The following is a 13,389-nucleotide window of genomic DNA, read 5'->3' as shown; positions in this document are numbered from 1 at the left end:
CAGGGTTAGGCATGCCAACATCTTTGATGGTGGGCTTACATAATTCTAATCCTAATCCTGAAGGGACTAACATGTTTTCTCCATCAGCATCTGTTGCGAGAAATGGGGGCAGAGACATTGCCCAACAAAACTTGACAAATGTAACCATGATGTCCTTTCGACAACAAATGGATGAAAGTAACCATGAAATGGTTAATACTTTAACTTCACAATTAGGGACTATTCTGAATCCTTTAATTAATAACACAAATAACAACTATCAATTGTTAGCCCATCAGATGGGGCGAATCGAAGATTTCTTTGGCACACCTGCAATGCCTAACCAAAACCTTCAACCCATTCGAAATCAAGCGCATGTTCAAAATCAGGGTTTCCCCATTGATGATGAAGTTCCTAATAATCGAGTGCCACAAGTGGTGCAAGAGGAACCACCGGTCCAAGTGGTGAACCAAGTTCAAGATCCTGGGATAGTCTTGGTTAATAGAAATCAAAACGCTGACGAAATGATATTAACCCAAAATGGTTTCAATGTTGGCTTGCACAGGCCTAACTTCGTTTCCCCTTTGTCTGAGTATGTACTACAGACTGAATTGCCAAGGGGATGGAAAATTCCCAAATTCACAAAGTTTGCTGGGGATACAACTGAATCAACAGTGGAGCATGTGGCAAGATTTTTTGCTGAAGCAGGAAATTTGGCAGATAATGAAAATTTAAGATTGAAATATTTCCCAAATTCCCTTACAAAAAATGCTTTCACTTGGTTCACAACACTTCCCCCTCGTTCGATTCATCATTGGGCTCAATTGGAAAGGGTTTTCCATGAACAGTTTTACATGGGCCAATCTAAGATTAGTTTGAAGGAATTGGCCAGTGTTAGGAGAAAAACGCCAGAGTCCATAGATGATTACTTGAATAGATTCAGGTTACTTAAAGCCAGATGTTTTACCCAAGTGCCTGAACATGAGTTAGTCGAAATGGCTGCTGGAGGCCTAGATTATTCGATTCGAAAGAAATTAGATACACAACATCTAAGAGACATGGCACAATTAGCAGATAGAGTGAGACAGGTCGAACGCCTTAAGGCTGAGAAGGCTAGATCATCAAAGTTTCAAAAGAGGGAAAAAATTGCCTATGTTGAAACAATAGATGATGATGAGGAATATGTGATAAATTATGAAGACATAGAGGATAATGAAATCAATGTGGCCGAACTAAAACCTGGCCCTCTTTATGTCTGTAAATTACTAAAACCTTCGAATGGAAAAAATCCTGTCGAACCTAAAAATGATAAATTCGTTGCTAAGACATATTCATTCGACATAACTAAATGTGATGAAATATTTGATTTATTGGTTACTGATGGCCAAATTGTTGTTCCAAAGGGACTAAAAGTACCTCCCGTTGAGCAACAAAAGAAAAGAGGTTTTTGTAAATTTCATAATTTTCTGGGTCATAAAACCTCACAATGCGTTCTTTTCAGGGATCTGGTTCAGAAAGCTTTGAAAGATGGAAGGCTGAAGTTTGGAGAGAAGTCCAAACAACAGATGAAAATTGACGAGGATCCATTACAAATATCAGATGCTTCCTATGTGGAACCAGTCGAATGCTTAATGATCGATGCCATGGACTTGTCTAGAGGCGCACAGTTAGTTTCTATTCCAGAAAATGAATACTACGAGAAGATGAAAGTAGTATATCCTGGGGCTGAAGAGGAACTGATTGATTTTCTGCAAAGGTGTAAGCTTAACAAGTCTGAAGTTATGCTTTGCCCAAGGTACAGTGCTGTATTCGATAAGAAGGCTACTGAGGGCCTTAACAAGTTTATACCATTCAGGAGGAACAAAGAGAATTGGCCAAAGTCAAGGCCAATGAAAAGACAAAATATGGCGCATGCCAAACCAATGTATCAAAGGTTAGGCAACCCAAGTACTTTCGTGCCATCCAACAACACACCAATGAACAAATGGGTTCATGGTCATGCATCAAACTTTGTCAGAAATTCTGTTGACAAGGGAAGTTCGAGTAAGAGCCATTCGAGTCAGCCTGTAGATTCGAAGAAGTATGCTTACAAGAACAACTACATGGGAAAGAATCCCATGACAAGAACACAATGGCGCAGACATCAGCGCCAACAGAAACTCTCACTTCAGGAGGCTCAGAAGACAGAAAACAACAAAGGGAAACAGGTGGTCGAAACGACCAGAAGGCCTCTAAAGGAAACATTGTCTCAACCATTGACTGATCGAAAGGTTGAGGACAAACTCAAAGAGGAGAATATGGAGGATGAGGATCTTCTTGATTCAGATCCTGAGTTTGATGTGCTGGTGAATGTAGTTTCTATTCTGCCTGCTGAGTATGACGTATGGTCAGAAGTAACTGAAGGGGAAGATGAGTTCGATGAAAGTGAATTGGCTTTACACAAGCCAATGTGTTATTATGTTATGAACAATGGCTGCTTAGAGGAGCAAATGGCCAATTTTGAGAGGCCAACTGAGGGAATGAAGAATCATTTGAAACCCCTCTTTATTCAGGCCAAAGTAAACAATGTGGGGGTCAACAAAGTGCTGATTGATGGAGGAGCAGCAGTAAATCTGATGCCAGAGTTCATGATTACCAAGATTGGTAAGTTTTCTACTGACTTGCACCCTCACAACATCGTTCTTTCGAATTACGAAGGTGAGACTGATTTCTCACTGTGGGCAATTCAAGTCGATGTAGCAGTTGGCAGCACTGTTAGGCCAACTTTGTTTTTGGTTGTGGCGTCGAAGGCCAATTACAATCTGCTTCTAGGAAGGGAGTGGATACATGGTGTAGGAGCAGTGCCTTCGACTCTCCATCAGAGGGTAAGTATTTGGAGAGAAGATGGTGTGGTAGAGAATATCGAAGCCGATCAAAGCTATTTTAGGGCTGAGACACACCACATAACCAAGCATTCATTTGATAAGAAATTGGCGAATATCTCGCCATGTACTGAACAGGGATATGCCTATGCCCCTGCTGATAATGTCTACCATTCTGTCAAATTAGATCCAACTCATGGGTTTATTTGGGAGAGAGAGGAGATTGATGATGGTCCATATGAGGAAGAAGGCAAATTCCGCCCAACTGGGTGGGACCTTGAAGAAGACCACAATGACTAAGCCCAATGCTTGGAAAAAGATTTCGGCTTATATGGCCGAAAACAAAATAAACATGGCTTTGGAAGCCACTATGTTGCAAGAGAATATGGCTGTCGAAGCCAATAATTGTGAAAATGGCAAAGTATTGCCAACAATCCAGAAGTTGGACTGCATCTATGATGAAGAACCATTGGGATTTGAAAAAGATCCTTCGAATTCTAGTCAAAAGATGTAAGCCCAAGATCCTTTGGAGGAAATAGATATTGGAGATGGCTCGATCAAAAGGCCAACATACATAAGTGCCAATATCCCAAAGGATTTGCGTGATAAACTGGTTGAACTCCTTAAAGAGTTCAAAGATTGTTTTGCTTGGGATTACAATGAAATGCCAGGTTTAAACAGAAGTTTGGTCGAACACAGATTACCTATTCGACCAGACAAGAAACCAGTTAAACAATCACCAAGAAGATTTGCACCAGAAATCCTGTCTAAGATCAAAGAGGAAATTAAAAGGCTGCTGAGAAGCAAGTTCATCAGGACTGCCAGGAGATTTCCTTGGATTTGTGGTGCATAAAAAAGGCATTGAGATAAACCAAAATAAGACAAAGGCTATTCTGGAGACTAAGCCTCCGATAAACAAAAAGCAACTTCAATCCTTGTTGGGAAAAATCAACTTTCTGAGAAGATTCATTTCGAATCTAAGTGGTAAAGCTCAAGCTTTTTCACCATTGCTTCGACTCAAGAAAGAAGACATTTTCACTTGGGGGCAGGATCAGCAAGAAGCATTCGACGAGATCAAGAAATACTTGTCTAATCCTCCAACTCTTATGCCTCCAATTAGAAATAAGTTTATGAAGTTGTATATTTCAGCATCTAATACAACATTAGGTAGTATGTTAGCCCAAGAGGACGAAAATGGTGAAGAAAAAGCCATATATTATTTAAGTAGAGTCCTTAATGATGTTGAAACTAGATATAGTAGTATTGAAAAGCTTTGTCTTTGTTTGTATTTTTCCTGTATGAAATTGAAACATTATATAAAGCCTATTGATGTTTATGTTTATTCTCATTATGATGTTATTAAGCATATGCTTTTAAAACCAATTCTGCATAGCCGAATTGGAAGATGGGCTTTGGCTCTTTCTGAGTATTCACTTTCATACAAACCTTTGAAGGCCATTAAAGGCCAAATAGTGGCTGACTTTATTGTTGATCATTCAGCAATTGAATCACCTCAGAACTATGTGGCTCTAGAGCCATGGACTTTGTATTTCGATGGATCTAAACATCAACATGGTACAGGAATTGGTGTCTTAATAATTTCCCCACAAAAAATTCCTACCAAGTTTAAATATAAAATCAATGGTATTTGTTCAAATAATGAGGCTGAATATGAGGCTTTAATAGCAGGTTTGGAAATACTGTTGAGCCTGGGGGCAAAAGACATTAAAATAAGAGGTGATTCAGAATTAGTTTTGAAACAATTGACAAAAGAATACAAATGTATTAAGGAGCATTTGATTCGTTATTTTGTCATAGCAAATACGTTACTAAAACGTTTCGATTCGATTGACATAGAACATGACCCTCGAGTAGAGAATCAGGAAGCAAATGACTTAGCACAGATTGCTTCAGGATACAAAGTGTCCAAAGACAAATTGGAACAATTAGTGGAAATTAAAGAAAAATTGATTTCTCATGACCCAATGCACTTGGAATTGTCAATGCCAAAACTTGGGGGGGCACATATGTCACATAATGACATAAATAATTTTGACCAAAAAATGGATCGTGATATTTATGATGAATTCCAAGTTTTTGTCATCGACAATTTAGTAAATGGTGATTGGAGGAAACCAATTGTAGAAAATCTGGAAAATCCAATTGGAAATGTTCCTCGAAAGATCAAATATAGTGCATCAAATTACGTAATCATTGGTAATGAATTATTCAAAAAGACCCTTGCAGGAATTTTATTAAAGTGTCTTAGTGAAACTGAAGCATATATAGCCATCTCTGACGTTCATAGTGGAGCCTGTGGCTCTCACCAATCAGGCCATAAGATGAAATGGCTTTTATTTCGACAAGGTATGTATTGGCCATCCATGTTAAAAGATTGTATAGATTTTGCTAAGGGATGCCAAGAATGTCAAAAACATGCAGGAATTCAACATGTACCTGCAAGTGAACTACATTCGATAATAAAACCTTGGCCATTTAGAGGTTGAGCTTTAGATTTAATTGGTGAAATAAAACCAGCATCATCAAAAAATCAAAAGTACATAATAGTTGGTATTGACTATTTTACTAAATGGATCGAAGCCATACCCTTGCCCAATGTTGATCAGGAAGAAGTGATAAGTTTTATCCAAAACCACATCATTTATAGGTTTGGAATTCCTGAAACCATCACAACTGATCAAGGTTCAGTGTTTACTGGGCGAAAGATGCAAGAATTTGCTACGCAAACAGGGTTTAAACTTTTGACTTCAACACCTTATTATGCGCAAGCAAATGGTCAAGTGGAAGCTGCCAATAAGATTATCATTGGATTAATCAGAAAACATATTGCTCAAAAGCCAAGAAATTGGAACAAGACTTTAAATCAAGTCTTATGGGCATGTAGAAATTCTCCTAAAGAATCAACAAACTCTACTCCATTTCGATTAACATATGGTCATGATGTTGTGTTACCAGTGGAAATTTATTTGCAATCCATCAGAATTCAAAGGCAAATAGAAATACCAACTGATCACTATTGGAGTATGATGTTTGATGAATTGGTTGATTTAGACGAAGAAAGGCTAAGGGCACTTGATACTTTAAGTAGACAAAAAGAAAGAGTGGTAAAGGCCTATAATAAAAAGGTTAAGTCGAAAACCTTTGATGTGGGAAATTTAGTTTGGAAAGTCATCTTGCCTATGGATAAAAAAGATAGAATTTTAGGCCTTTGCCACCAAATTGGGAAGGACCTTTTAAAATCATACAAGTATTTTCGAACGGTGCATATGAGATAGAAGAATTAACTTCAGAAAAGCGAACATTGAATATAAATGGTAAGTATTTGAAAAAATATAAACCAACGCTTTTAGAAGTTAATATTAGCGCAGAGTAAAGATTCGAAACGAAATTGAAATGGCATAAGCAAAATAAAAGTGCCATAAAAGGCAATTGTCAAGGTTACAAACCAGGTAAATTGAAACCAGATAATTGTTCGAATGATTAAACAACATAAAATAAAAAGTTTAAGGTAAACACTTGGACTTGAAATCTGCATAGTGATCCTTGATGAGGCCAACTTCAACACTCTGAATCTTTATAGCGTCTTCGAGGGATTTAATCTCTTCCTTGATCACAGCAGCAACACTGAAGTGAGATATTCCTTCTTTTGCAGCTTCTCGAATGGATTCTTGAGTGGTAGCAGCAACAGCTTCTTCAATCTTTGAGCGCTTGTTCTTTTCTTCGAGAATCTTCTTCTCTCGATCAGTAATCTCGGCTCGAAAAGATTGTATTTCTGCTTCCTATGCAGCAATGTTATTGTTGCACTCTTGAATTCCAAAGCCTGGTTGTTGAATCTGCGCCTTCATCTGATCGACTTTCGACTGGGCGGCCATCGCCTTTTCAAATAATGCATCGTAAGCAGCTTGCTGACCAGCAAGTTTCTGAGAATTGCGCCTTAGATTCTGCACAGTGATAGCGAACTGATCCAAAATAGACTCAAGTTTGATAACCTTCCCTAGAGTTTCGACATCCGTGTGAGGATTGTGCAACCTGCTCAGAAAAGACTTATGCTTAAAAGCATTAGAAGGATGCTCCTCTACTGATGCCAAAATGTCTCCATTGATAAAGTCATTATATAGTTTGGAAATCAGGGAATCTTGTCGAACATAAGAGTTGATTTCTGAATCTGAAGCAGTCGAATTACTTGGTCCGCTCGAACTCACAGGATCAGGGGTCTTCTTGGAAAGCAAGAGTTTCAAGGCAGCTTCTGGATCATCTCTTTGCAGAGCGATGAATTCCTCTTCCGGAAGCCCTAGGCTGGCTGATAGCTTCGAAGTTGAAGTTTCAGGTAGCAATTCTGATCCTCCAGCTTCTGCTTCCTTCATGGCTTCAGAATCAAATTCTTCTTCCTCTGAAGAAGTTTCATTGGCTTCGACCTCGACTGTTGCAGTCTTGCCCCATTCCTTGAAAGGAGAAGTCTTGCTATCAGTTTCAGCAGATTCAGGATGCTCTGGTTGATTTTGACTGTGCTCTGGTATGATCTTTTCAGAAATAGTGGTCTCGCTATCTTTGAGTGTATCACCACTAGACTTGTTCGATATGATTTCCTAAAAAAAAAATCAGTTATGAGGGAATATAACTTTACTTATCATAAATGAGAAAACACAAGTAAAGTAGTAAAAATACCTCTGGAATAGTGTCTTGCTGGGGCATGTTGTTCGAGTCATCAAAGGGCGTATCAGGCATAGCAGTGTCCTCTTGAGTCACAGCTTCAGGGGTGGGCTCTCTTTGCTCACTCGAAATCGAAGGAGTCTTGAGATCAGTTGCAGAAGGATCACTCGAAGATTTAGGCTTCTTTTTCTTCTTCTCCCGGGTTTGATCCTCTGAACCTCTCTTTTCTTCTTTCTTCTTTTCTCTTCTTTCTTTCTTTTCCTTCTTCTTTCTCTCCTTCTCTTCAGCAGAAGGGCTATCAGAAATATTTTCTGGATTAGTCGTTTCGATGCGCACAGGAGGCTGACTCCTTTTCCTTTGAAAGCTTGCTTCTTCTTCCTGTTAGTGAAAATCGAAACAAGAAATATTAGAATTGATAGGTTTTATTTAGAAGAGTTTTGGAAAAAATAAATAAGGAGTAATAAGTAAAAGAATTAAACCTCTTCTTCTTCACTATCAACTACGATGCTAGGTTTTGGTTTCTTTGATGGGCCAGTTTCAGTAGAAGTAGTGTTGGTTGGTCTTTTACGTGCCTACAAGAGGAAATAGATTAGAAGAAATGGAAAATTTAACTTTGAGATTTCAAAATTCAATCGGAGAGTTTCGATTTAGAATTACCTTAGAAGGCTCTTCGACTGTTTCGACAGACTTTGGTGCTTGTTTCTCTTTAACTGTTTTCACAGTTTCTGTGGCTTGTTTCTTTGTAACTAAGAAATATAAGCAAATGTTTAAATCGAAAAACACAGGAGTATATGGCAAAGAGAAAGGTACACATTGAAAGACAAGTTACCTGCAGTTTTGATTTGTCGTTCGATTCTATTGATCTGAGGCTGAGTAAAACCACTCTCCAGCCTGGAGATGAGTGCTGAATCTCCCAGGTGCTTACTATAAAAGTATTGCCTCCACCAGTTGGCAAATTCTTGAGTGCAGTAGAAAGAGAGGTTGAAGTCAAATGGCTCGAAGCCATAAACATGTTCTCGACTAACCTTCAAATACTTCTCATACAGAGTAGAAGTAACTGTAGTCCCAAGTACAATATTTTTCTTCCTCAAGTACATGCGCTTGGGTCGAATCTGCGAAAATCCAAATTGTCTAGAAACCAGATTTGGTTGATATCCAACCAATCCATATTCAGAGGATAAGGTACCAATTCGAATAGACAGGATGGCTGGATCCAAGTAAGATGTCCAAATTTCGTTTACCTCTTCCTCAACATCTGGATTCAACACAGGCATCTCTTCGACAAACCAGTAAGGACCAACAGTTCTCTTTACAAAAGGAGCATGTTCAGGTTTGAATTGGTCAATGGCCAAGAAAATTTTCATGTACTTCATGAAAAGTTGTTGGGAATTCTGTTCAAGGGGGTTAGGTTGGAGCCTTATCAAGCGAGTACCTTCGACTTCCCTTTTGGCTATCGAAGCTTGGTGTTCAGTAGGAATGAACAAGCCAAGTTCTTTTTCAAAAGTGGCATTGAGCCACAATTGCAGCAGCCACATAGGCCCAGCAGCTTGAAAGCTTCCATCTGTAGCAGCTTTCTTCGACTTCGACTTAGCAGGGGTCAAACCTTTCAAGTTGTCACATACTTCACCAATGGATTCATAGAGGGTTGCTAACAGAAGGCGTCCTAAAGCAAAATGGTTCCCTTCATGTATTTGCACAGCCATAGGAATGAATTTCCTAGCGATCTGAAGAGATCGAGAGCAGAATACAAAATGGGACAGCCATAGATTGAGAAAAGCTACATGTTCCTCATCAGAGACCTCTTCGTTCTCAGGTCCTGAATGTTTAAGGATGTAAGCAGAAAAGGCGTTTTCTTTATAGCTTAAGGTGATATTATCACTTGCATCAGAGGGATTGTAGGTTTTTCCAGTAGGTCTTAACCCTGTGATAGCCGACACATCGAACAAGGTAGGTGTCATCATACCACTTTTAAACTGAAAAGTGTTGGTGGATTTTTCAAAGAAATGCATGGCAGCTATAAGCATTTCAGGTTGGTACTTAGGCCCTACCCTAGAAAATTGTACTAACTCGAAAATCCCATAGTCTTTCCAGTAATTGCCAAAGGATTGTTCGATTCGATCAAGCCAAGTAAGGTAAAGGGTATTTCCATAATAAGGATGGGATCGAAAGGGTTTATAGTTAGTCAGCAGATATTCAAAATTATAGGGTTTACTATCAAAAATCCTAGGCTCACAAGTCTCGAGACAAGGGAATATCTCATCTACTTCCCTAGTCAAGTTAATTGCGTCCGGAGTTGGACCACCAAAAGCATAAACATTTTTATTAACAGCAAAAGGAATCATTACCTGGGTTTCCCAAATTTCCTTGTGTTCTTTGATGTCTCTAGGCTCTGGGACGTATTTGATTCCACCATCACCAATGTGGAATTCGTTCCATTTCCCAGCGAAAGGAACTTCAGTTCTATCGGATGAAGACGCCATGGAAACTGTAAAAGGGAAGATGAAAAACACAGATTCGAGGTCTAAAAAGGTTACGATTTGAAGAAAGTGGTTAAAGATCTGGAAAGTTTAGAGCTTTTGAAGTCTTTTGCGTTCAAGATTGAAGAAGGAGGTTGAAAGGTTTCTTTGAAGTGTATGAAGTTATGGAGGAAGTTGGAAAAGTTTCAACTGAAGTGGTGAAGTTGTATTTATAGCAGCTTTTTGATTAAATCAAAATTTAATTAAAAAAGAATAAATGCAAAAAAGGCGCCTTTTGCCTTTTCTGATTCAACTTCCCAAGTGGACACGTGTCCCACTACTCAAGTGTAGTGCAGAACGTGACAGTTTGCTAGAAACGAAGCGGTTACCCTTTAAAGCTATGATACCATCCGTTCGAAACAAGGAAAGTGAAAGTGGTGTCTATGACAAAGTACTTTAAAAATGCCATTTTCTTATTTCATTCGAATCATTCAAATCGAAACAGGCATTTTTGGGGGCAATTTGTTATCCCATATTTTAGCTCGAGCTAATATGTCTTCATCTCTAATTCCAAAGACATTCATTATTAAAAAGCTTGTTAAATGGCTTTAAATAGTGCCAGGTTTTAAATGTTTTTGAGAACAAGAGAGTTTAACTCTCTTATCTTATCATTTAATGAAGGTGAAGGGTAATGTCTTTAAGAATAAGAGAGTTCTGATGGAAAGGATTCTTCAGATGGCTTCATATGAGTCTACAAGATATGAAGAGATGCTGCTTTTCGAATAGAAGGTTAATTCGATTGAAATTAATAAATCGAAATACTCAAGATTGTGGACTTAGAGTATTTTCCATCCTTCAAATATGATTCGACTTCGACAGTTACAACGGTTCAAAGCCTTGGTTCATTTCAAATGCAAAAGGACGTGTGGCCAAAGTTTAGTAGTTTAACGTTAAAGTAGTCGTTATTTAGTTTCTCTATAAATAGGAGTTTGTATAGTCGAAGTAGGGGTCACAATTCATTTACACAAAATCTCAAACACTCAAAGTATCCATGTTACAGCGAGAAAAGAGTTACTCGAGAAAGATGTATGAATCAGTGAACACTTTTATTTCATTTGTAACTTTTACATCTTAAATGCAACTTTACTTTTCATAAGTCTTTACTTTCTAAGCATTTACAAACTCTGCATTTAATCGGTTCTCTCATTCGAGTGAACTTCCTTTTATTCGCATTCAATTTATGTTTCATAAACCAAACATATTGTTCTTTTGCAAACTAAGGATATCTTTAATGATGAACATTCGAACTTCTTTTAATTCAATGCATGAGCAATTGTCCCGAGATTTACTAGTTGATCTCTCAAGTAATTAATTTAAACTAACGGTTGTTTACCAAAAATCAGTGTAAACAACGACATGATAAAACTACACTAGAGAGAGAGATAATATTGTTTTATTCGAAAATAAAATGAGCGTATTTTTTATAGTTGTAGTATGGACAAAAAGTTGTCATGTGATTGGAACAAAAGTTTTTGTTTTTGTCATCTCTTACTACCTACTCCCTCCATCCTTAATTATAAGCATTCTTTCAAAGATAAAATTTGTCCCTAAATATAAGTCTTTTTTCAATTCCCTAGACACATTTATTATTACTTTTCCAAACATAACCCTACTTTACATTGAAATCTGAAAAGTCAACTACAAATAATCTTTTCACTAAGGACAATTTAGTAATTGTAATATTCAAAAAAGTATACATTTATTACACTACCAACTTTTTTTAATATGCGTGAAAAACCCCAATGAAAACTTATATTAAAGGACGGAGCGAGTATTTTATTCAGTCTCATAATCAATTTCTAAATCGAACATGTTACAACAGAAATTATATTTCTTAACATATCAAATACACCTTTATAGTTATTATAAAATTAAACTCTTATCACTGAAAATGCGTGATCACGAACATGAACAAAATATATCACTTATAAGTTATAAAATCACACACTATAAAATTTTAAGATTTTGTTGGAAGAATTACATGGCAAAACTATACACACTCATGATGCATTATTTAAATTTGGCGTACATATCACTTCAATGTTGGGAATATCCAATATAGATTCATTAATAAAGTTTATCAAAATATTAATGGTAACTAACGAGTAGCCATGTGGTGATGGTGATACTATTTGATGTTGAGGGAATAAGAAAAAACATGTTACAAGAAAGTACAAAACACAAGTAACCACAAAACTCCATTTTAAAGGTACCCCATGCCAATGGGTTATATATATATGAACCTTCTCAATGTTTCACTTTCATGGTTATGGAAATGGCAATGGCATCAAATGACAACGTGTACACGTTGTATTGGGTCATAATAAATTCTGAAAGCCCCACATTTTCATCACTTGCTTCTTGGTTGTATGTACGTTTATGAGGATATTAAGCTCATCCAAATTGTAACTTTTGTTCAATGGTACGTGGGCCCAATTAATAGATTTTTTTAAGGGGTAAATATATTTTAAATCCTACATTTTGATCGAGATTTAAAAATAGCTCATACATTGTTAAAGATATTTAAAAAATTCAATAATTTGTTTCTGTTATCAACTTTGGTTCTCAACGTCAATTTTCTTAACAAAACGTTGATGTGGCACAACTAACCAATATATAACATGGTGACACATGTCTTTTTCCAATAGATTTATTGTACATATTTTCACACCTGGTTCATTCTTCCATGTTCTAACATTGTGACGTGGTAGAGGAGGTAAGGATGAAGCTCCAGTGAGTCTATAAGATGCTGACACCACGACAAGAGACTGACATTGACTTGCATATTATGAAGTAGCAAAGTTTTTTTTTATATAAAGAATGAGAGTTTGAATTGTGAACCTTTTAAACTTTTTAACTTAAAAGTAAATCACGTTATGAATTAAATAAGATTCAAAACAAAAGCGGTTAGTTTGATTTGAGATTGTTCTCTGGCAAAAGCAATTATAAACGATTTGTGTATAATGTGTATGCACAAATAAAGATATAAGAAAAGAGAATCAAACACACAAAAACTTATCCTAAAATTTGGGTTACGTCCAGTCCTGGCATCCGTGAGTTTATCCACCGTAATCTAATAAAGGATTATAATTCTTAAATGATCTAAAATCTAATGCAAGATCAAAGTCTTCCAACCCCAAGGGTTGATTCACCTCAGTCAATCCAAAAGCTCTTCTTTTAGTAGTTTCATCAAACATTAGAGGCGTACCAACCTTGCTAGCTAGCAATTTTATGGGCGCCAATACTCTTGAGGTAAATCATATATGCGAACCCATGATTGAACATGAGATTGCTAATGAATAGGAACATTAAAATAAGACTCCCATTTTGACAAACACAACAAACATGGCTTCAAATTATAA

General features: G+C 37.1%; 1 protein-coding gene across 1 annotated transcript; it reads left to right on the top strand.

Moving 5' to 3' along the window:
- Window positions 1–3,192: 3,192 nt before the first annotated feature.
- LOC123904898 lies at window positions 3,193–6,136 on the top strand. The gene is made up of 4 exons (XM_045954503.1): window positions 3,193–3,350; window positions 3,405–3,511; window positions 3,699–5,207; window positions 5,442–6,136. The coding sequence occupies exons 1-4, from the start codon at window positions 3,193–3,195 to the stop codon at window positions 6,134–6,136; spliced, it is 2,469 nt and encodes an 822-aa protein (XP_045810459.1).
- Window positions 6,137–13,389: the final 7,253 nt, after the last annotated feature.

The sequence above is a fragment of the Trifolium pratense genome, linkage group LG2 (assembly GCF_020283565.1).
Source record: "Trifolium pratense cultivar HEN17-A07 linkage group LG2, ARS_RC_1.1, whole genome shotgun sequence".
NCBI classification, from domain to species: Eukaryota; Viridiplantae; Streptophyta; class Magnoliopsida; order Fabales; family Fabaceae; genus Trifolium; species Trifolium pratense.
This window is presented reverse-complemented; position numbering and strand designations above follow the sequence as displayed.

Coding starts and splice junctions, on each gene's coding strand:
- LOC123904898 (XM_045954503.1), top strand. CDS start 3,193: ATGGCTTTGGAAGCCACTATGTTGCAAGAGAATATGGCTGTCGAAGCC. Junction 3,351..3,404: donor TCGAATTCTAGTCAAAAGAT/GTAAGCCCAAGA, acceptor CTCGATCAAAAG/GCCAACATACATAAGTGCCA. Junction 5,208..5,441: donor ATGGCTTTTATTTCGACAAG/GTATGTATTGGC, acceptor AATGGATCGAAG/CCATACCCTTGCCCAATGTT.